General features: G+C 43.8%; 1 protein-coding gene across 1 annotated transcript in view; it reads right to left on the bottom strand.

The window, feature by feature from the left end:
* Positions 1–571: 571 nt before the first annotated feature.
* Positions 572–25,263, bottom strand: part of KCP (kielin cysteine rich BMP regulator) — a 265,538-nt gene continuing 240,846 nt past the window's right edge. The window contains exons 46-54 of the mRNA XM_073579223.1: positions 23,854–23,942; positions 21,277–21,379; positions 20,352–20,494; positions 19,761–19,933; positions 16,724–16,835; positions 15,628–15,729; positions 15,310–15,474; positions 1,898–2,192; positions 572–1,216 (exon numbers count right to left, since the gene is read on the bottom strand). Of these exons, the coding sequence (XP_073435324.1) occupies positions 999–1,216; positions 1,898–2,192; positions 15,310–15,474; positions 15,628–15,729; positions 16,724–16,835; positions 19,761–19,933; positions 20,352–20,494; positions 21,277–21,379; positions 23,854–23,942 (1,400 nt within the window). The 3' untranslated portion in view covers positions 572–998. The remainder of the gene's footprint in view (positions 1,217–1,897; positions 2,193–15,309; positions 15,475–15,627; positions 15,730–16,723; positions 16,836–19,760; positions 19,934–20,351; positions 20,495–21,276; positions 21,380–23,853; positions 23,943–25,263) is intronic.

Raw genomic sequence — 25,263 nt, forward strand, 5'->3', positions numbered from 1 at the left:
TTACCATAATTCTATTGATTTATATTTTTATGAAGGTGAAACATGAATTTTCTTCTAATAATATGTTTGTTGAGCCCTAAAAAGGGCTTGTCCACCAATTAGTAACACTCCGCAATGCTCCACAGGGTGAGGCAGACAGGTGTCACCTCCAAATAAAGGCCTCTGTTGCAACAGCCAGACCAGGGGGCAGAGAGCTGTGTAGTGCATGCCGCCCTCATGGCACATGACTGATAGTTGATTAGCCCATCTCCATGGAGACAAGAGCCACAAAATTCATGAATGTCACATGAGTGGAATGACTTTCCCAAATGAAAGATGGCTGGCACATTTCGGAGGACATTGAGTGATGACGTCGGTGAGACTCTGAATAGGAGGCAGGACGTGTGTCAGCGGTGTACGGAGGATCGGATGGGTGAATCCAATGCGCGAACCAGATAGTACAGGGGTTGATCCCTGTATCCTCCAACCCTGGACGCCTCTGTCTACACTTGGCCCCGCTCCATCTACACACAGGTATGTGGCCACATATAGATACACACAAGTCATTACAATAGAAAGAGGAAGTCATACATTTGTTTGTTCCCTTTAATACTGTATATATTTGTGTCTTTTAATAAATGACAGAATTGTCTTTCCAATATGTCTTCCAGTGGAAATAACTCCACAAAATGATTAATCCTCTAGATTCTTTGACAAATCGGTCACATTGCTATGGTAATAGTCCTCAGAATTTATAGAAATGCCCGATTGTGGGGTTTTCATCCATTTTCCAAAAACTTGTTTTTCTCTGGTCTGTGTAAGAAGCAAATTTTCAAAAGTCTGATGAACAGGAAAAAGCACCATATAGGAGGTATACGACGGGACCATTTCAGAGAATCATTAACTTAAAGCCCTCAACTCTGTAATATATGCATGGTGAAAATTCTTAAAGAGTTTGTATTCCACAGAGATATACAGGAATATTGGTTTATAGTGACTTCTGTAACTTGTTCTTGATTTTACAGGTTCCCATGAATGATCTTCGGACATGACTCTGGAGGGATGCAGTGAGACTCATGTTCTACTAGCCCTGCGGGGCATTGACAGCCAGGAACACATGGTTTGAAGCAGTGAGACTCCAATACGCCAAGTGGAACATCTTTATTAAAGCAAGTCTTAGGACAAGGAGGGCCGCATTCATCAAACACATAACCTCTATCGTAGGGACAGCCAACAGCTTTAAGAGAAAAAAATAATTACAAATGATATGGTTAATATAATATACAATTATTTTACATTATCTTTAGAGGTACACTTCATATGTAGCCTTATACTCAAGTGGAAGCTAAAGTGAGCAGTTAACTTGGAGGAAAAGCCCTTCTTGATAAAAAAAATAATTCATGGTTTTGGTGGTAAAAATTTCAATGCAACTGTAACTGTATATTTACTGGAGATGCCCAATATGTCATTGCCCTAAATGGGTTGTTCAGTATTAAGTTTTTGCATACAATGCAAACTTCATCTGATCTAATCACAAGGATAGGACTTCGATATCTTATTTCCGGACAACCCTATAAGGAATCACTACAATTAGCTGATTAGCTGTGTCTTTACCAAAATCATTACATGTCATGGGATATTAACCTAATTATACAGCTCATCTATTCTTTCTTTCTCCTTCAAGTAAAAGTTGTAAGTAAAAGGCAAGTCCATATCAAAGCAGCTTTATAATCAGGACTACCTCTTTCAAATCATTAGTCAGATTGACAATACCCTCACAACTGCCTAAGAAACATAGGACATATAAATACCAAATGTATGAAGAAAGATGACTGAACTAAAGCAAATCTTATTCTTCACTGCTTCATATTCAAGTATATTATTTGTTAGGCAAATATGAATGTAAAAACGTAATTACCACATAATGCTGGCGATCTCCATTGTAGAATAACGCTGGCTTCTCTGCACTCTGATGCGTAGGCTTCCAAAGCATCACAGAGGCACTCATCTCCAGCCCCACAAGCACACAAGTCATAAACACACGAGGCAAAGAACATCTCAGGAGGAACAACTTTGTGGCATGGCTCAAACACACCGGACTTCAGCAATTTACAGCGGCCATTGGCCTCTTTCCTGGCACGATATCCAGCTTGCTTACAAGGATCCACATCTTGTCCATCCCAGCAGTCACTAGTAGAGTCATTACTTTGTACCTGAGTACAACATAAATAATTGTTGGCAGGGGCTGGCTGGCAAATTTTAACTTGAGGGCAATCTCTAAGCACTGGCACAGCTTTAGGATTAATATTGGTAATTTTTACATTACTAGTAGGTGATGCAGCATAGTTCACTGATATAAGATCATGATAACCTTATAATTAACTGTCAGTCTCAGATGTGGAACATCAGAAACCAAACTACAAAACTAGCAGTCCACTATACCAAATTCAATACATGAGACTTGTAAAAAGCAGGAGGTAAGGGCCTATGGCAGTTATGTGTTACCGAGATGGTTTTTATCTTTACTGGATTTTCTGTCTGAGATTTAGGAGCTACCGGAAGAGCCTGGGTGGGAAAGGTTGCTCCCATACTCCATGTCTTACAGGCCTAATGACAGGCTGCTGGGAACAGCTCAGCAATGTGTGTGTTGTGTTGGAACTTGAGAAAGACCGATCATGGTGGATAGTCTATTCTAGAGACTGATGCGTGATCGTATTAACCAAGTTGGTGAGACCATTTGCCTTACCCAGAAAAAAAGACTGTAAGGTTATTTATTTGTGCTGAAGAAAGACTTTTGTTTTATTTTTGGAGCTAGCTGTAAAGTTTATGAAGGACAGTACACTTTGTGTTTTGATATACCGCTCTGGCAAAAATTAAGCAACCACTTCCAAATGTTCAGATTGTCTGATTTTTCTCTTTATATGTTTATTTTTGAGTAAAATGTAAATTGTTCTTTTACTCTATAAACTTCTGGCAACATGTCTCCAAATTTCCAAGCAATAAATTTTGTATTTTTTTTCTGACAAAGAAAAATGGTCATAATTTTTTAAAAAACTCAGTGCTTTCAGACCTCAAGTAATGCAAAGAAAACAAGTTCATAATCATTTAGAAACAACAATACTAATGTTTTAACTCAGGAAGAGTTCAGAAATCAATATTTTGTGGAATAACCGTGATTTTTAAAAACAGCTTTCATGCGTCTTGGCATGCTTTCCACCAGTCTTTCACACTGCTTCTGGCACAAAAAGTTAAGCAGTTCTTCTTTTTTTGATGGCTTGTGACTATCCATCATCCTCTTGATTACATTCCAGATGTTTGCAATGGGGTTCAGGTCTGGAGATTGGGCTGGGCCATGACAGGGATTTGATGTGGTGGTCTCTTAATTTTTGCCAGAAACCTCCACAGACTCTACATAGAATAGTCTTCAGCAAGGAACTGACACTTACTACATAAATACTGTACCAGCACCAAGCTTACTATATAGCTACAGGAGCACAACCAAGCTTTCTATATACATGTGAAAATAGAGCCAGGTCTACTACATAGATAGGGAAATAAAATTGAGATTAATACACAGAGATTTTACCAAAACCAAGCTTACTACATACATACTGTACCAAAACTAAGCTTAATTCATAAATAGGGGAATGGAGCCAAGCTTACTACATGGTAACAGAACCAAGCTTACTAAATAGATATGGGAAGAGAACCAAGCTTACTATATAGATATAGAAATGGAACCAAGCTTATTACATAGATAGGGTTATGGAACAGACCTAACTATACAGATACGGGAACAGCACCAAGCTTACTACATAGTTCAGGAAAAAAACGAAGCTGACTACATAGAGACTGTAGCAAACATAAGCTTCACACATAGATACTGTACTAGAGCTAAGCTTAATACATAGATAGGGGAAAACAGCCAACGTAACTACATAGTTACGCAAACAGAACCTAGTTTACTAGGCAGATACAGGAAAATAATCATGCTTACTACATATATTCGGGAACATAGCAAAACGTGATAGACATGTTCAGTAATAGAACTAAGCATACCGCACAGAGTCAGGAACAGAGCCAGATGTCAGAAAGAAAAGTCTGAGGTTTGCAAATTGCATGTTACTTTTAAAAACATTAAACTGCGTGTTATATTGGCAAAGGCTGAACACTATAGAAAAGTTACATAATAAGGCCCTTTTGCACATCATTTTTTTATAAACAAAAATCTTTTATAAACTTTACTCCCCAAAAAAATAGACTATGATACAGTGCTAGAGTAATAATAATAATAATCTTTATTTTTATATAGCGCTAGCATATTCCGCAGCGCTTTACAGTTTGCACACATTATCATCACTGTCCCCGATGGGGCTCACAATCTAAATTCCCTATCAATATGTCTTTGAAATGTCTTTGTAATGATAGGTTTTGGCTGTTTTTACACTCTCGCTTACGGTTGGCCCGTGATCGTCTCTAAGAAAACTGCATATGGAGCAGTATCGTAGCTACCGGGGGGGCAGGGGGGCGGTGGCCCCGGGCCCCGTACTCTGAGCGGGCCCACCAGAGCTACACTACACTGCACCACTATTCTGCGGCAGAGCAGGGAGAATCGATCTCCTTACTCTGCTGCCCGGCCGCTATGGGCCCCTGAGAAGGCGGTGAAGGGCCCCGATGCCAGCAGTGGGCCCCCCACCTCTCAGCCAGCAATGTCGTCCTGGGCTATTCTGTGCGCACAGGACTTGTGGTGAGGTCACAGAAGGGGCGGAGTCAGGGGTCACATGATCAGGGGCTTCAGTGGCTGCAGGACTCTGCTGTGCTGGTTGTCATGATGCTGGCTGGATGAGGTGAAGTTTCTGTGTGGGGTCAGGAGGGGTTTACAGTGTGGATGTAGCAGAGCTGTGTGTGTATGAGGTGTACAGAGTGGAGCCGTGTGTGTAGAAGGTGTACGGTGCAGAGATATGCATGTATGAGATGTACGGAGGAGCAGAGTCGTGTGTGTATGGGGTGAGCGGAGCCGTTTGTTTACAAGGTGTACGCAGCGGAGCCATGTATGTATAGGGGGTGCAGAGCAGAGCCGTGTGTGTATAGGGGTTATCAGGTGCAGTAATAGGGACACATGCGGCAGCAGCGGCTCAGCATTGGGGTATCAGGTGCAGTAATAGGGACACATGCGGCAGCAGCGGCTCAGCATTGGGGTATCAGGTGTAGTAATAGGGACACATGCAGCAGCAGTGGCTCAGCATTGGGGTATCAGGTGCAGTAATAGGGACACATACGACAGCAGCAGATCAGTATTGGGGTATCAGGTGCAGTAATAGGGACACATACAGCAGCAGTGGCTCAGCATTGGGGTATCGGGTGCAGTAATAGGGACACATACAGCAGCAGTGGCTCAGCATTGGGGTATCGGGTGCAGTAATAGGGACACATACAGCAGCAGTGGCTCAGCATTGGGGTATCAGGTGTAGTAATAGGGACACATGCGGCAGCAGCGGCTCAGCATTGGGGTATCAGGTGCAGTAATAGGGACAAATATGGCAGCAGCGGCTCAGCATTGGGATATCAGGTGCAGTAATAGGGACACATGCGGCAGCAGCGGCTCAGCATTGGGGTATCAGGTGCAGTAATAGGGACACATGCGGCAGCAGTGGCTCAGCATTGGGGTATCAGGTGTAGTAATAAAGACACATACGGCAGCAGTGGCTCAGTATTGGGGTATCAGGTGCAGTAATAGGGACACATACGGCAGCAGCGGCTCAGTATTGGGGTATCAGGTGCAGTAATAGGGACACATACGGCAGCAGCGGCTCAGCATTGGGGTATCAGGTGTAGTAATAGGGACACATGCGGCAGCAGTGGCTCAGCATTGGGGTATCAGGTGTAGTAATAAAGACACATACGGCAGCAGTGGCTCAGTATTGGGGTATCAGGTGCAGTAATAGGGACACATACGGCAGCAGCGGCTCAGTATTGGGGTATCAGGTGCAGTAATAGGGACACATACGGCAGCAGCGGCTCAGCATTGGGATATCAGGTGCAGTAATAGGGACACATGCGGCAGCAGCGGCTCAGCATTGGGGTATCAGGTGCAGTAATAGGGACACATGCGGCAGCAGTGGCTCAGCATTGGGGTATCAGGTGTAGTAATAAAGACACATACGGCAGCAGTGGCTCAGTATTGGGGTATCAGGTGCAGTAATAGGGACACATACGGCAGCAGCGGCTCAGTATTGGGATATCAGGTGCAGTAATAGGGACACATGTGGCAGCAGCGGCTCAGCATTGGGGTATCAGGTGCAGTAATAGGGACACATGCGGCAGCAGTGGCTCAGCATTGGGGTATCAGGTGTAGTAATAAAGACACATACGGCAGCAGTGGCTCAGTATTGGGGTATCAGGTGCAGTAATAGGGACACATACGGCAGCAGTGGCTCAGTATTGGGGTATCAGGTGCAGTAATAGGGACACATATGGCAGCAGTGGCTCAGCATTGGGGTATCAGGTGCAGTAATAGGGATACATACGGCAGCAGCGGCTCAGTATTGGGGTATCAGGTGCAGCAATAGGGACACATACAGCAGCAGTGGCTCAGCATTGGGGTATCACGTGCAGTAATAGGGATACATACGGCAGCAGCGGCTCAGTATTGGGGTATCAGGTGCAGTAATAGGGACACATACAGCAGCAGTGGCTCAACATTGGGGTATCAGGTGCAGTAATAGGGACACATACAGCAGCAGCGGCTCAGTATTGGGGTATCAGGTGTAGTAATAGGGACACATACGGCAGCAGCGGCTCAGTATTGGGGTATCAGGTGCAGTAATAGGGATACATACAGCAGCAGAGGCTCAGTATTGGGGTATCAGCATGATGAGGGGTTTGTGCAGGTTGGAGATAGATGGTGATGGGGCTGGAATATGAGAAGTGAAACGTGTCGCTGTTGTATTCTCTGTAGCCGAGTCCTGGCAGGAGGAGATGTCATGTCGGTCTGGGCCAGATGGAAAAGATGTGAAAAGTGAACGATTCCATCAGAAAGAACATCAGCGGTAAGGCACCAACTATAACTGTGCTGTAATCACTTATATGTGTTGTAGGACTGGTATTTACCACTGACCATATGGTGGTAATATCAATATTGGTCTTTATATAGGGATTATTTTCAGTAACAGCGCAGTCATCTCCTACAACCACTATTAGGGGGTGTCACCAAGTTGTAATCAAAGTTACCTAGTTAGGGGCCCACTCGGAAGTTTCGCCCCCCCTGAACCAAAACCCTAGCTACGCCTCTGATATGGAGCCATCATGTGTTGAGTGCCGGGAGTGTGAAGACAGCCACATCCTACAAGTATGTTACACAATGTTAGGATTTTACATATTAAAGTTAGCCTACAATCCTATAAACCCAATAAGGGGCAGTGTTAGGCAGTCTGAAGAAAAATATAGCCAACACTAATATAAAACAAAATACAAACAAATCTGTGTAAACCAGCATATCACTTGCATACTGTGTATATGCTTCTCCATGTACAAATCTAGAATAATGGGTTGTCTACAGTACAATCTCGGCATCAGCCAAGTGAATACATTGGAAAAGAAACACAAGAAAAGGATTTGAAGCTAGCGCTCTGCAAAGCTATGGATTGTAATAATTAAATAATTCTTATTTTATTCCCAATGCTCCCCTGTGTATATTTTATTTTCTAAAATTTGGCATACAAAATTCAATATCCGTTCCACAGATTTGGGCCTTTTTATTATCCCTACCAAGGGGGTGATGCTCACAGGATTATTATACAGAGCAGCCTAAAGACATGCCTCCTGCTCTGTATAATTACCTTGTAACGCCCATTTGGTAGAGATCAGTAAAATTAGTTCTAAATAAAAAAGGCCCATATCTCTGTAACTGTGTGGCGAATTTTAGAGCTACAAAAACTGTATCACTCAGTCTTTCTGCGAGACTAAAATAAGAGCAAACATTGGCCATGTTTCACCAGTTTTTTTTTCATAACTCAGTATTACTTATAAAAATAATTAACTTAGCGATAGTAAAAGGATAAATGGATTGCCTTGTTCAGAATTTTATTCTTGTATTTTTTTAAAAGAGAAGATTCAATTCTTACTTAAAACTAAACATATCAACCTAAAAGTCTTCTCTTTATTATTTGGGAATCCTAATCACAAAACGATTTGGAGCCTTAGAAACATCTATAACTTTTTTAACAAAGACACCAACCTGCTTAAAAATGCTTATATTATTCGGTGGGAAACTGACTTCAACTCGTCTTTCCCAATTGAAAATTGGGAACAAGCTATTAAAAACACCTATAACTCCACGATTGCTATGTCTTTACAGGAATCTTATGTGAGGCTATGTGCCCACGTAGCGATTCTCATGCAGAATAAACCTGAGCAGAATCGCACACCCTGCTCCTGGGAAAACGCATGCGTTTTTTGACGCACGTTTGTCAAGCGTTTTTGCATGCGTTTTCCTAAGCGTTTTTGCCCATATAATTGATGGTATGCGGCAGGGTCGGACTGGGATGTCTAGGGCCCACCAAGGGAATTAATTTTAGGGGCCCACCTACAGTAATGTACAACTCAACATTTAGGCTTTGAGACCGCGGAATTACACCATGGGTTCTTTTGCCGTATATCCCACGCCAAATCTGCATCATTTCAGCATCCTAATTCTACTAAAAGCTGCACCGTTGTTCATATGCTGCAGATCTTTCCGCACTACGATTCATTTAATCCTTTAGGGCCGCAGGCCTGTTTTCACCTTAATGCCCAGGCCATTTTTTGCAAATCTGACCTGTGTTACTTTGAAGTTAAAAAGTGACCCCATTTTGGAATCTACACCCCCAAGGATTGACGTAGGGGGTATAGTGATCACTTTGTCCCAACAAGAGTTCCATGGTAGATGCTACACAGCCCAGCCAATCGAAGCGTTCGTATCTGCAGGGGGGGCTAAAATTCGCCCGGACCAGCCAGGCAGTGTTGCTGCCTGCCGGTCTTAGGGGCGAAAGCCTCCCGGTACCCGTGCGATTAGCTGCCCCAATAGGCAGCACAGGTCCCCAACAGGCAGCATTGGTCCCTATAGGCAGCACTGGTTCCCAATAGGCAGCACAACTCCCCAATAGGCAGCACAGGTCCCCAAAAGGCAGCACCCGTCCCCAATAGGTAGCACACATCCCCAATAGGCAGCACAGGTCCCCAATAGGCAGCACAGGTCCCCAATAGGCAGCACTGGTCCCCAATAGGCAGCATTGGTCCCAAATAGGGAGCAAAGGTCCCCAATAGGCAGCACAGGTCCCCAATAGGCAGCATTGTTCCCAATAGGCAGCATTGGTCCCCAATAGGCAGCATTGGTCCCAAATAGGGAGCACAGGTCCCCAATAGGCAGCACAGGTCCCAATAGGCAGCACAGGTCCCCAATAGGTAGCATTGTACCCAATAGGCAGCACAGGTCCCCAATAGGCAGCATTGTTCCCTATAGGCAGCATTGGTCCCCAATAGGCAGCACAGGTCCCCAATAGACAGCACAGGTCCCTATAGGCAGCACAGGTCCCCAATAGGCAGCACAGGTCCCCAATAGGCAGGCACAGGTCCCTAATAGGCAGCATTGTTCCCTAATAGGCAGCACAGGTCCCCAATAGGCAGGCACAGGTCCCTAGTAGGCAGCACAGGTCCCCAATAGGCAGGCACAGGTCCCTAGTAGGCAGCACAGCTCCCTAGTAGGCAGCACAGGTCCCTAATAGGCAGCACAGGTCCCCAATAGGCAGGCACAGGTCCCTAGTAGGCAGCACAGGTCCCCAATACGCAGCACATACAGACAGTAACTCACTGACCCGGCGTTGGCCTGTGTACCAGATACACAGGCGACAGGCTGCGACGCGTCTGACTCTGAAGAAGAAGACTGTCACTGTAATCCCGCGGCCGCGGTTGAGGCCTCCTGGATGGCCAGGCCCCGCACCGCCCATCCTGCTCCTCCGGCCTCCGGGTGTGCGCAAATCACCGGTCCGTCACGCTGCCTGGGCTCAGCTCACATTGACATGACAAGTCTGGGCAGTGGCGGTGACTCCTCCAGCGAGCTCCAGTTACCCGCCAATGCCGCACTGCGCGCAGGAATCAGTGCGCGGGGCGGGGGCCTCCGGGGTGTGCTGTGCTCTGTCCAGTAGTCAGAGACAGAGCAGAGAACAACCCGACGTATCAATGCGCGGTATCCGGTGCGGCGGGCAGGACTAGGAAGCAGAGCAAGAGTCCTCCTCTGCTCCTGCTCCTTGCCGGCTGCACTGCAGGAACATCAAAGTACCGGATCGCGGCTGTGAATCTCCCCGATTCGGGGAACTGGCTGCTTTTTTAACAACCGGTTCCACCGAACCGGGGAGAACCCGCTGAATCCCACCCCTGGGCAGGGCCGGCTCCAGGTTTTTGAGGGCCCCGGGCGAAAAAGTCTCAGTTGGCCCCCCCTTAACACATACCACGACTCATGCCGTGTGACATCCGTGGTGACGGCCAAAAACGGACTTCTCTCTGTGTGGATCACACGGACACGCATGTGATCCACACGGACACTCGCTCTGTGGCAAAACACGTTCATGTGATGGAGGCTACTGATTAGTAGTGTACGCATGAAAGAAAGAAGAGAGGGGAAATAAAGAACAGAGAAAGAAAGAGAAAGAATGGAAGGAAGAACAGAGAAAGTTACAAAGAGAGAAAGAAAGAAAGAACATAGAAAGAACGAACGGAGAAAGAATGAAAGAAAGGAAAATAAAGAACAGAGAGAAAGAAAGGAAGAACAGAGAGAGAAAGAAAAGAACAGAGAGAAAGAGAAAGAAAGAGGGTAAAGAAAGAAAGAACAGATAGAGAAAGAAAGAGGGGAAAGAAAGAACAGAGAGAAAGAAGAAAGAAAGAAAAAGAACAAAGAGAAAGAAAGAGTGGACAGAAAAAAAGAACAGAGAAAGAAAGAAAGAAAGAGGGGAATAAAGAACAGAGAGGGAGAGAAAAAAGGGGAAAGAAAGAACGGAGAGAGAAAAAGAGTTGACAGAAAAAAAGAACAGGGAGAGAGAGAGAAAAAGAAGGAGGGGAAAGAAAGAACAGAGAGGTAGAGAGAAAAAGAAAGAGGGGAAAGAAGAGAGAGGAAGAGGGGAAAGAAAGAACAGAGAGAGAGAAAGAGAGGAAAGAGAGAACAGACAGAGAGAAAGAACAGAGACAGAAAGAAAGAAAGAAAGAAAGAGAACAGAGAGCGAAAGAACAGAGAGAGAGAAAAGAAAGAACAGAGAGAGAAAGAAACAGAGAAAGAAAAATTCTATAAAGATACTATAGCAGCCCAGCTCCCATTGTAGTGCCTACCTGAGCCTCCTGGTGCAGGACTTTTCATGATCCGCTCACATGGCCGACATCCCCGATTCCAAGGCGATCTCGCTGTCCGCTGTCAGAGGAGGACACGGTGATGGATCTGAAGCATTCCCTGAAGTGCCTCCATGGTTCCGTCACAATCTCCTACTGAAATGACCTAATTTCTGGTCAGCTTCCAGCACGTCACTTCCGGTAGAACGTTACGTGCAAGTTTTAAATTGCTCCTTGGGGCTCCGCTGTGTACTCCTGTGTCCCGCGGGGAAAGTAAGCTCCCGGCTGGGGCAGTCTCTCTCTCAAAATCGGGACTGTCTCGCTGGATCCGGGACAGTTGGGACTCGGGAGGTATAAATGCTTCCCACCATACACCTCGTACACGCACGGCTCCGCTTTGTATGCCTCGTACACACACGGCTCCGCTCCGTACACCCCCGGCTCTGCTCCGCTCCATAAACACATGGCTCAGCTCCGTACACACAGGGCTCCGTTCCGTACATCTCGTACACACAAGGCTCTGCTCCATACACCTCACACACACAGCTTCGCTCCGTACACCTCGTACACACACGGCTCTGCTCCGTACACCTCGTACACACACGGCTCTGCTCCGTACAACTTGTAAACCCCTCCTGACCCCACCCAAGAACACACACGGCTCTGCTACATCCACCTTGTTAAACCCCTCCCTGACCCCACACAAGTACACACACGGCTCTGCTACATCCACCTTGTAAAACCCCTCCCTGACCCCACACAAGTACACACACGGCTCTGCTACATCCACCTTCTTAAACCCCTCCCTGACCCCACACAAGTACACACACGGCTCTGCTACATCCACCTTGTTAAACCCCTCCTGACCCCACACAAGTACACACACGGCTCTGCTACATCCACCTTGTAAACCCCTCCTGACCCCACACAAGTACACACACGGCTCTGCTACATCCACCTTGTTAAACCCCTCCTGACCCCACACAAGTACACACACGGCTCTGCTACATCCACCTTGTTAAACCCCTCCCTGACCCCACACAAGTACACACACGGCTCTGCTACATCCACCTTGTAAAACCCCTCCTGACCCCACACAAGTACACACACGGCTCTGCTACATCCACCTTGTAAAACCCCTCCCTGTCCCCACACAAGTACACACACGGCTCTGCTACATCCACCTTGTAAAACCCCTCCTGACCCCACACAAGTACACACACGGCTCTGCTACATCCACCTTGTTAAACCCCTCCCTGACCCCACACAAGTACACACACGGCTCTGCTACATCCACCTTGTTAAACCCCTCCCTGACCCCACACAAGTACACACACGGCTCTGCTACATCCACCTTGTAAAACCCCTCCTGACCCCACACAAGTACACACACGGCTCTGCTACATCCACCTTGTAAAACCCCTCCCTGACCCCACACAAGTACACACACGGCTCTGCTACATCCACCTTGTAAAACCCCTCCTGACCCCACACAAGTACACACACGGCTCTGCTACATCCACCTTGTTAAACCCCTCCCTGACCCCACACAAGTACACACACGGCTCTGCTACATCCACCTTGTTAAACCCCTCCCTGACCCCACACAAGTACACACACGGCTCTGCTACATCCACCTTGTTAAACCCCTCCCTGACCCCACACAAGTACACACACGGCTCTGCTACATCCACCTTGTTAAACCCCTCCCTGACCCCACACAAGTACACACACGGCTCTGCTACATCCACCTTGTAAAACCCCTCCTGACCCCAAACAAGTACACACACGGCTCTGCTACATCCACCTTGTAAACCCCTCCTGACCCCACACAAGTACACACACGGCTCTGCTACATCCACCTTGTTAAACCCCTCCTGACCCCACACAAGTACACACACGGCTCTGCTACATCCACCTTGTAAACCCCTCCTGACCCCACACAAGTACACACACGGCTCTGCTACAGCCACCTTGTAAACCCCTCCTGACCCCACACAAGTACACACACGGCTCTGCTACATCCACCTTGTTAAACCCCTCCCTGACCCCACTGTTCCACACATAAACGTTACCTCATCCATCCAGACCAGCACGCACCATAATGAAAAGCGACCAGCACAACAGAGTCCTGCAGCCACCCTGATCATGTGACCCGACTCCTCCCCTCCTGTGACCTCATCACAGGTCCTGTGCTGGCACCGCACACAAGATTACAGCCGAAGGAAGCGATGATCATTGCTGGCTGTAAGGGGCTGCATCACTGCGTGGGTCCCTCGCGGAGGGCGCAGGATGGGGTCAGTACGTGGGGGGCGTGGCGGCGGCCGGCGGGTATCCCAGACAGCGTGAGTGGGCCCTCCCATCTCGCCAGGGCCCCGGCACTTGCCCGGGTGCTGACGCCGGCCCTGCCCCTGGGTACGAGCGACCAGTGAGTGACAGTGACATTCGGGGGCGGGGCCCACCGAGGGATCCAACGGTACCTCGGTGGGCCAGTCCGAGCCTGGTATGCGGAATCGCATGCGATTCCTCAAAATTAATGAACATGCTGCGTTTTTAACCGCTAAGCGTTTCCGCAGCGGTTAAAAACGCACCATTAGCACAACATGTGCGTTTTCCATTACAAAACCATTGGATGCTTTTCTTAAGCATTTCTGCAGCAGAAATGCTTGTCTAAAAGCGCTGCAGTAACGCTTAAAAAACGCTACGTGGGCACACAGCCTTAAGGTTTAGTTGAGATGGTACTATGTCCCAACACGACTTGCTCATGTTAGCCCAGATAGCTCCCCTCTTTGCTGGAGGGGTTGTGGCTTACCTGGCAATATGCTTCACATTTTTTGGAGCTGTCAAAAATTAAAGAGTATATGGAGAGAAACAACTTTGCACATCAACGCCTTAACAAGTCATAAGATTACCATCACTCCTCACATGGCTTTATTCTCTCTCGATCTAGAAGATATGGATTTGACATTTAATTACGTCATAATTCATATTTTTTTAGTTATTAAAAACCTTTTGGCTTCCTGGTGGAAAAGGGAGGACGTCCCTGATTTTTCTATTATTTTGGATGCCCTCCGACAACATAGTCAGCTGGAATATAGATTTGCTATTAACAATGATTTGCTGAGTAAATACAATAAAAAATGGGACAAATGGAACGCTAAATACATGGGGCTTTGAACCAGAAATGTCTTTCTTATTTTTGTTTTGTTCTGGGTCTGGTAACTTATTAGTTAGTCTTAGTATGACTTTGTATAGTTGGATAGACTATATTATTTTAATTTAATTGTGTACTGTGTTATTATTATATAATTGTAAGTGATTTCTATGTACTTCTTATTTTTTGTATTTTACACTTACACATTTTGGCTACAATTAATCCATGTTAATGGGTTCTCTAATTTTTATAAAAAAAATTTCCCCTTTCCTACCTCCCTATCCCTTCCCCTCCTTTCCTATTATTAATAATCAAAAGTTCAATAAAAATTATTTGAAAATAAAAATAATTAACTTTGTAATATGTCTTATTAGAGGAATCTGCTTCTTTCTCCACCATGGACTGGTCATTTCTTAAAATTCTCAATTCATGAGTACAATCTGTATTCACTGAATACAGACTTTCCCATTACTGAGATAGGAGATGATAGTTGGCACTTATAAAGTTCTATGGAAAACCTGTATTTGTTCTTTCATGATAACTTGCAGCAGAATGTCTTTGCCTCTAGTGCCTCCCTTATTCCCTCCCCATAGAATTTTAAAAGCACCGACTGTCATCTTCTATCTCAGCAATATAGACATCAGTCTTCACTGAGTACAGCCTTTCCATAATAGGCTCTCAGCAGACTCTAAATAGCTGCTGTGTGACCAGACCACAGGGCATAAGCCCCTTTGCCACATGGCCCAACCTGCACCTAACTGTTGGTTTTACTAGCTGTGATACTTTCGTTCACTTTTTTTTTTGTCCGATTTTAATAAACTTACCCTCCAGCTGTTCCCAAAGGCAGCCTCTGATAGAAGTATCTGTCCCCTGCGGTCACGCATATCATCTTGAGGATAGTTGTTGAAATTTCCACATAACCCACATAGATGATCTCGGTAAGTTCCTGGAACGCTGACCTCTAAGTGAGAACGTCCGTTCCATTGTACCTGGTGGATGTCAATCCAAGGAATAATATTAGTCGATTAGGCCACAATGCAGCCTTTACAGACCAATTTCTGGTGTAATTAAGAGTCTAGTAACACATGTACAGTTTGTGCACTGTAATTCCGTCATTATCGTTGGTTTGCATGTTTCACTACCTTCACTCCAATGTTACTGTTCAGTAGAATGGTATTTGTTTTCCGCTCAATGTAAATGTATGGCTCTTTCAGGAATGGTAGCTCTACGGTCTGGTAATCAACCTGTGAGACAGTAAACAAAAAAACTCACAAAAAAGGTCATGGAGAAATTATGGCATACGGGCAATAAAAGTATCGGACACATTGCCCTTCAACTGATTTATTTAAATAGGACCTGTCACTTTCCATAAATATAATTTTTTTACTTGATGTAAATGCCACTGTATCCAGCATTTCCACCATTCCTGGGATACGGTCCTCCCTTTCCTGTATATAAATCCAGTCATAGTAGCCACGTGGGCATGGTCATTAACTGTTTTCTCTTTCAGCTCAAGCCCAGTTGGCCAAAAAGAACAAATAAAAACAATGTCAGATTCAGGAGGATTAAAGCATTTCCATATATATATACACACACAGTATATATATATATATATATATATATATATATATACACACAGTATATATATATCTATATATCTATATATATATATCTATATATATATATATATCAATATCTACTGTATATCTATCTACTGTATAATTGTCTAATTCTGTCTGTAACGGAAATCCCGCGGCGCTGATTGGTCGCACCCGGCCGGCCGTGACCAATCAGCGCATTTGAACGACGCACGCCTCCGTCGGGAGATTTGCGGCGCCTGGGGGTTGGGAGAGTGAGAGAGAGACTCTAGAATACCTGATATGTTAGAATCGGGCCACCATATAGTATATATAAAAACCAAAAAGAAGGAACAGCACACTGGTTTTTCAGGGTGGGAAAACTGTTGCTCATAGCAACCAATCACAGCTCAGCTTCTTTTAACCAGCTCTGGTGAAATGAAAGATGCTTAGTGATTGGTTGCAAGGAAAACTGTTGCTCATAGCAACCAATCAAAGCTCAGGTTCTTTTGAACAGTTTTGGTGAAATGAAAGATGCTTCGTGATTGGATCATGATACACACATACATTCAATTATATATATATATATATATATACATATATATAAGTACATATATACTGTATATAGGTTCTCTTTAGTATTTTAGTATTCATTGTTTACCATCACAACCCAGTCCTGAAGGAGCTGCACGACTGCATCACCAATCAACACAGTTACTTCTTTGGTCCATGACACCCCATGTTGACCACGGTCATCATTTGTCACATGGACACTATAAGGACAGAAAAAATGCAAGAATCATATACTTCAATAAAACATACAAAAAAGTTCCAATAACAGACATCCAAATAAATTGTAGAATAAACGTTAAAACTTCATGTTTATTGCAATGCCTTTAAAACATACTGTTAAAATGGTAAGTACCAGAGGATTACGCATTTCGAACAAAAGTGTTCTTAATCATAACCATGTCGGTTTATGATTATATGTTTTAAAGGCATTGCAATAAACATGAAATTTTAATGTTTATTCTACAATCTATTTGGATGTCTGTTGCTGGAAGTTTTTTGTTTGATTACCACAGCCGCTTTTTCTGAGCACCATCCTGGAGTCCACACCCAAAGTCACAGGAATTCATCTAATGGTGAGCTAAACAACTATTTTTTTTCTTCATTAAAACATAATATGTACATTGAAGAACAAAAGGGTAGCAATGTTTGACTTTCAGGCTCCGATATCTCACCATCCACTACTGCTTTGAACGTGAGCCTACCATCAGTTTATAGACATTCATCTTGTCTAGCTCTAACATAAATTTCACTTGCAAATATTTAGCATATGATTAGTTATGCAGATTCTTTCTGCATTGTAACTGTTTTGCTCTTGGTGGTGGAAAAATCTTTTTCTTCCTGTATACTACAAAATACAACCTGTTCACATTCCCTTATAGTTCAGTGTGGAATTGAGGAGCAGCCATGAAGAAGATTTCCAAAGAGAAACAGCATCATGCAGCTCATCAATAGCAGTCCCTTAGCCAAGAAAATTGCCAAACTGCATAATGTGAGTGCCATGCCGTTTGCAAAAATATTAAAAGAAGTTGGTCCATTCATTCAAAAGCCATAAGGTGACCATCCAGGCAAAATATAAGAGTCAACAATTCGGCTCATCACAAGGTCTATCAGTTCTGGCGCAACAAACAGGGCAGTGGAGGTAGTTCATATGCTTCGTAATAGTAAGATCAAAGACGTCAATGCAAGCAGCCTGCGATGCACATTATTCAAGACTGAAATGCTGGCCCAAAAAAAGGTGAAGAAGCCTCGACTTCAATATCGTCATAAAAAACATCGACTCGAGTTTGCAAAAAAGTACGAAAAGTGGACAGTAGAAAATTGGAAATGAGTGATGAGATGAAAGCCAATAGACTAGGCTCTGATAATCAAATGGACCGGGAAGAAACAAGGGAAAAAGGGGCTAAGGCCTGTTTCACACTTCCGTTTTTGTGTCCGCCAAACGGATCCGTTTCCGTTTTTTTGACGGAAACGGATGCCAACGGATCCGTTTTTTTGACGGATCCGCGGTAACCGTAATGGAAGTCTATGGGACAAAAAAAACGGATCCTGCAAAAAATGGCGGATCCGTTTTTTTACGGAAAACAACGGATTTTGACGGATTTGAAAAAACGGAAGTGTGAAACAGGCCTAACGGATTGAGAAATTGAAGGACTGAAGACACTGTCAAGTTCAGTTTAGGACGCCTGATGATATGGCGTTGTTTCACAGCCAATGGTGTTGGATACTTGACCAGGATTGATGGTGGTCTAAATGCCGAGCTATATGCGCATATCCTACAAGACGACTTACTTTGTAAACTCGAGTACTTTGGGTATGAAAAGGACAACAAAGTGTTCCAATAGCACAATTACCCAAAGTATATCTTGAAAGTGGCAAAGAAATAGTTAAATAATAATGAAGTAGAGGTGCTGGATTGGCACCCACATCCCACAGACCTCAACCTAATCAAACACTTATAGGCAGAGTTGAAGAAAAACTGTTTACATACCCAAGTGAGTCGACCAGTATGCACCAACTTTGGGAATGTGTAAAAGAGATCTGGGATCAAATTTTGGCCAAGAAATGTTTGAGTCTGATGGAGAGCATGCCAAATAGGATTCAGGCAGTGATGAAAGCCAAAGGTGAATTTACAAAATACTAATAAAATAATACAAATTTAAATTTAGATTTTTAGGAAAATCTGTAACAATGAAGTGACATGACAAGAATCTGAATAACTAATCATATGCTAAAGAGTTGCAAGTCAAATTTATGTATGAGATAACCATCAATGATAAAATAATGGTAGTCACACAATTGAAACAGTAGAGGATGATGAGATATGAAGTCTAAAAGTCAAATGTTAAAACTTTGATACCCTTTTGCTCTTCGCTATATGTTGAATAACTCAGTTATTATATAAGAAATATATCTGTTGAAATAATAATTGTCATAAGTGAGAAAATTGTATCTATTAGAAATGATCGAATCTGCCAAGATTTGAGTTAACCAAATCATGTGGAATTTACAAGAAAATTCAATTTGCATCAGTTATTCACTGCAAATTGAGGTAGGGTATTAAAAAAAAAAGTCAATAGATTACTACTGACCTCTCAGCTCACATGTCCTCCCCAGCCGATTTGCCCGTTCTCCGTGCCTCTTCTTTTCCCTTCTGCAGTTGCGCATATCTTTTGACCGAGACCTATTCAGCACCACTGGTGATGCATGTTGGTGCGACAGCTTGGCGCACATTAATATTAAAGGTCTGATCCAGCCAGAAGCACCGGTCCATATTGAAGCAAGCCAAGGTATATGCACAAAAACCGAGAAGGTGAAAAGAAATGGAGCTAAAGGGGCGGTGGGACAGGTGAGCGATGGAGTATTATTATGTTCTTTTTAACCTTCTGCCGGCCTTCTACCTTTTAGTAAAATGGTGTCAAGAGCTTTTGGCCATGTTGCTGAATTCACGCAGAGCGAACTGCAATGAATTTGTATTTTATGAGAATACACATACCGTAATTGTAAGGAAGTAAATTCATTTCACTCAAATAGATACACCCATCTCGAGAGTCTAGTATCATCACTAGTATCTATCTGTATATGACTAGCCAAAACAATCTCCATCTTGAACGAAAACTATGACTGACCTGAAGTCTCCACCTTCACAGTCTTCACTCAAGACATAGGTGCAGCTACCTTGGAAGTGGTACATCTTGCCATCAAAGGTCCTATAATGTGGGTCACCAAAGGCAATACAGGTGGCTGGGCGAGGGATGCAGTGTGGGCAGCACATGCCAGGTATCAGGGCTGGAGTCTCATCCTGAAGAAGAGAAATCCAACTGTGCTATCCAAAACATGCAGCATGCATGTGTCCAGCTTTACTATCATCGGGCTCATGTTATTAGACAGAAATAAGTTTCCTCAGTGATGTAAAGTAAAAATAGATCAAAGCAATTAAAGATTTCATAATTTTTTCTATCATTTACAGAGAAGAATAAACTCATTATTTGGATGACATGACTATGAGCAGGCTATATAAATTGACGTACACTGATTATTTTTCATATTGAATCCTATTTATATCTAAATATGAATTGAAATACATTGTGACACTGGATGTAAAGGACAGGCACGCTAAATCTGTCACTTTTATGCTAAGTCTAATTCAGATAAGCCATATAGTAGTTTCTTAAGTCAACAATATATTTTTTTTAATGAGAAGCAGAGTTAGCACTCACAGCTGTACAGGATACTTGCGGACACCTCTCACTATGGCAGTGCACCTCCCCAGAAACACAGGTACAGGCTGTACATTCATCCACTTGCCAATGCTCATTGGAAAGATATCTCTGGCCCTGATACCAACAGGCTACAGCAGAAGCTGTCAGAAGGTCATAATACGTTAGTATTCATTTTCCATTAAACATGTAACTATATGCACAATCTCTCCTGATTTCTGCTGAGAAAAGGAAAAAAATGAGAGGTCTTCTGCAATATTGTACTGGTAGAATTGCATGACCTACCCTTGCAGTGTATCCGCTTTTAAAATCCTTTCCTTGAAATTGTATTTACAACAAAACCACTGGCTGAATTTTTAGGATTTTGCAGTATATCAGTTATATGATGCCCTGAAAAGTTGTACCTGAAAGTTTTTGTACCTGCATGATGACATCTAAAAAAATGAGAAAAAGACATTGTTGTGTGCTGTCACTGCTGTCCGTTTATTTGGAATGAAGCTGGACTTGGGGAGAACTGAGTTCTTTGTTGGATTCATGTTCGTGCCATGCTTTTGCATAGGGGCCTCTTCTTTGAATGTTATGGTGTGCCATTTTTCCACCATGACCACCGACTCCCTCTACCTCCTCTATGATGTCCATATGATTAATTGTAAAGTGCTGCGGAATATGTTGGCGCTATATAAATAAAAATTATTATTTTTATTATATGATGACCTAATGAGGCATTGGCGCAGAGCCTGTTCTAGTTAAAAAATGTCTTCACAAATCCATATTTTATGGTCGGTGTACAGGCTGCAATTTCCAGTTTATGGGTTTCCTAATCTGAACTAACAGGCTCATAGACATACAGTATATAGAAAATACAAACTTGTTATTCTAGCCATAGAGCAGAGAAAAAAAGACCTTGTGTAAAAATCGCTCTCACCCTGACAAACATGGCAGCATGTGCCTGGCGTCCTGACTTTTAGCTCCCCTTGCTGGCACTGAATGGGGGGGCATTCTTGTATCTGACAGTCGACATGTCCCAGCTGTGAAAAAAAATGGCCACATTATTCATAGGTAACTAAATAATTTATCAATGTTCCTACGAGTGCTGATGCTAGGTCTAGATTTATTATTTGGATCCTCTACAACAGGGGTGGGGAACTTCAGGTCTGCAAGCTGTTTAAAGTCAGCAATGACCTTTTTTCCGGCTCCCGGGCAGATTCCCGGGAACCCCAGTGCTTTGGCCAGCAGCTGCGTTTTGCAAACTGCTCGCCCTTTTAATTTCTCCTTGCTCTGCGAGCACGTGTACGTAGTGTCCACTACTGAAAGCTGCAGCGCGTGCAATGAAAGATTACGTCTAGACACTTGCCAGTGCCAATGTCGGAATGTACTCTATGGGTGGAATTAGAGCACAATGAGCTCCCATCACACACAAGAAGACCGCAGCAGCAGAACCAGCATCTGTTGTGATGACCATACCTCAAAGTCGGCGTCTCCTGTGATGTCTTTACCGCAGCTTAATTTCTTCTATGATGTATATACCAGAGCCCCAGCATTTCCTGTGATGTATACAATACAGCCCCATGTCTCCAGTGATGTTTATAAAGCAGCCCCAGCATCTACTGTGATGTATGTATTGCAGCCTCAGAGTCTCCTGAGATGTCTATACCGCAGGTGCATGCCTCCGGTGATGTCTATCCCACAGCCCCAGACTCTCCTGTGATGTATATACCACATACCTATGTCTCCTGTTATGTATCTACTGCAGCCAGGGCATCTCCTGTGATATATATACCGCAACCTTCACGCCTCCTGTGTTGTCTACACCGCAGTCCCAGCATCTCCTGTGATGTCTATAGCACAACCTAATGTCTCCCTTGATGTATATACCAGAGCCCCATGTCTTCTTTGATGTATATACTCGAGCCTCAGTGTCTCTTTTGTGATGTATATACAACAGTCTGTGTCTCCTATGTGATGTATATTCAGAAATCTCGGTGTCTCCTATGTGATGTATAGGGCAGTCTCAGTGTCTCCTATTTGATGGATGTATAGCAGTCCCGGTGTCTCCTATGTGATGTATACAGCTCTCTCTGTGTCTCCTATGTGATGTGTATACGGCAGGTTTGGTGTATCCTATGTGTTGTATATACAGTAGTCTTGGTGTCTGCTGTGTATTGTATATTTATCAGTTTCAATGTCTATTATGTAATGTATATACAGCAGTATCAGTGTCTCTTATGCGATGTATACGGCAGTCTCAGTGTCTCCTATGTGATGTGTATAGGTCTCATTGTCTCTCCTGATAATTATAAAGCAGTCTTGTTGTCTCCTATGTGATGTACACTGCAGACCTCTCACTGCTTGAGTTCTATAACTGTAATGTGAGCAGTGATGAATTTCCTACTGTGAGAAGACCTGCAGTGTAATATACATCTGCGTTCAGTATGACTTACTGGTACGAGTTATTTACAAAACTTATCATTGCAAAGTGTTGCCTGCTCTCCAGACCGATGCAAATCTGGAAAATCAGCTACGATTAGCAACATCATCAATATCACCTAATGTCATAGCCACACCAAAAAGAAGCAGCTCCAGCAATAATATTAGGGGTGAGTTAATTAAATGTCTGACCAAATATAGCGTGTAATTTTCCAATTGATAATTTTGTGCAGCCCCTGAAGGATTGAATAAATATCCAAATGGACCTTGGCAGAAAAAAGGTTCTCTACTACTGCAAAAATAATTCGCTACACATGTGTCAATGATTTCTATAATCCCTTAAGCATAAATCTCTACTCCTGTCCATAAAATTCCTTTCTCTCAGAATTAACCCCTTCCGGACTGGGTGATTTTCCATTTTTGCACTTTTGTTAATATTTTTTGGGAGGGTTTAATTACAGCGTTCTCTATATGGCAAAAAACAACCTGGCGATATGATTCTTTAGGTGAGCGTGAATATGCATTTCCATATATGCATACTTTTTATTTAAGTTTAAAAAAAAATTAAATCTGTAAATCTGCAAAAAAAAAAAAATAAAATAAAAATTAGATTGTGTCGCCATATTCCGAGAGCAGTAATGTGTTCAACTTTTGGGTGATGGGACTGTGGGAGGGCTTGTTTTTTGTGTCCTAGGCTGCCAATTTTATCGAAACCATTTTGCGATGGATACGAAATTTTGATCACCTCTGATTGAATCTTTGTCGCTTTGACAGGCATGGAGGTCGTCAACAGAATCCTAACTGTCATAGCAAACTCTTCGATGCCCTGCGATCATGAACAAGCTGAATGCTGGTTAGAACTTTGCGTCCCTCGGAATTGACAGTGGCATTTAACCGGTTAACAGCCACAGGCAGAACTCAGCTCTACGCAACCTGTTATAGGCTGATGATGGTGGCTGAACAGTATAGCTAATATCTGCAAGCCTGCATCAAAGTCAGGAAGCTAGAATTTGACGCAACTGTTTGTCATATGTTGGTAAGGGTTTAATATTTGCTCAAGTATTTTAATACTCACTGTGCATGTACAGGTGATACATGGATCCTGCCTGTCTGTCCATGTTTCTCCATCGGGAACCCGTCTCCCTTCAATCTCAACCACACATTCTGTAACGAAGAAAGTGTTTGGGTAGCACATGCTCTCTCCCATTGAGTAAAATAAAGAAAATGGGTCATATTTCTCAAAATCATTAGGGTAGCTTACTGCCAAAAAAAAAAGTTGAAATAAGAAAAAATGCTTTTAAAATGCATGAAATGACCTTCGAAAGTTTAATCATAAAAAAAATAAAGCCCTCTCCAAAATGATGAAAAAACAGTGGCCCGGATATGAAGACTGGCATGTTAACTAGGGATGAGCGAGTACTGAAGTATTCGGACTCGCTATACTCGTACCGAGTATACCCTAATACTCGGGTATTTGGTACAAATAGCGAGTCCAATGAAAGTCAATGGAAAATGCGAGTAGTTGTCTGCTGGACCCTACAAAGCAGTCTGGGGGCTGAGGAAAAGGCTAAAAAAATGTGTAAGGCTATGTGCCCACGTAGCATTTTATTCCGGACACTAAAAACCGGACTCCTTCCCAGAAATCGCGCGTTTTTTCCGCGCGACTTTACCGCGATTATGTTCGCGATTTTGCCGTGATTTTCGCGTGCGATATTCAAGCACTTTCCAAGCAATTTGAAGCATCGCTTGGAAAGTGATTGACAGGTTGGTCACACTTGTCAAACATAGTGTTTGACAAGTGTGAGCAGCTTTTTACTATTGAGGCTGCCTATACGGCATCAATAGTAAAAGATAGAATGTTAAAGTGCTAAAAAAAATAAAAAAATCGGGGTATATTTACCTTCCGGCGTCCCGCGCTGCCATCCCGGGCCTCAGCGTTCCCAGTAATGCCTTGTGAGACCTGTGATGGCGTGGGTAGGATATGTGTTGATGGTCCAGTTTGAGACTTTGTCCCACCCTCCACCAGGTTGAGCCAGGTGTGCCGTGACAGAGATGTATCGTCCCTGGCCACAAGTACTTGTCCACGTGTCTGTTATAAGATGGACCTTCCCGGTTACGACGTTGGTGAGAGCCCGCTTTAGATTGTTTAAGACGTGCTGGTGTAATGTGGGGACGGCACACCGGGACAAATAGTGCCGGCTGGGAACCGAGTATCGTGGGGCAGCCACAGCCAAATGATCACGGAAAGACTGTGTCCCCACAAGCCTAAACGGCAACATCTCCATGGCTAGCAACTTGGCAATGTGTGCGTTCAGCATTTGTGCTTGTGGGTGTGTGGCTTGGTATTTACGCGTCCTTTCATACATCTGGGGCACGGACAATTGGACGCTTTCCTTGGACAAACAAGAGGATGAGCTTGTTATGGCCTGTGTCTGTGCAACCGCAGCTTGGGAGCAAGAGGTATGATGATCACCTGCTTCCTGCC

This window comes from Dendrobates tinctorius, unplaced genomic scaffold, assembly GCF_039654945.1.
Source record: "Dendrobates tinctorius isolate UK_male_01 unplaced genomic scaffold, ASM3965494v1 ptg000062l, whole genome shotgun sequence".
Taxonomy (NCBI): Eukaryota; Metazoa; Chordata; class Amphibia; order Anura; family Dendrobatidae; genus Dendrobates; species Dendrobates tinctorius.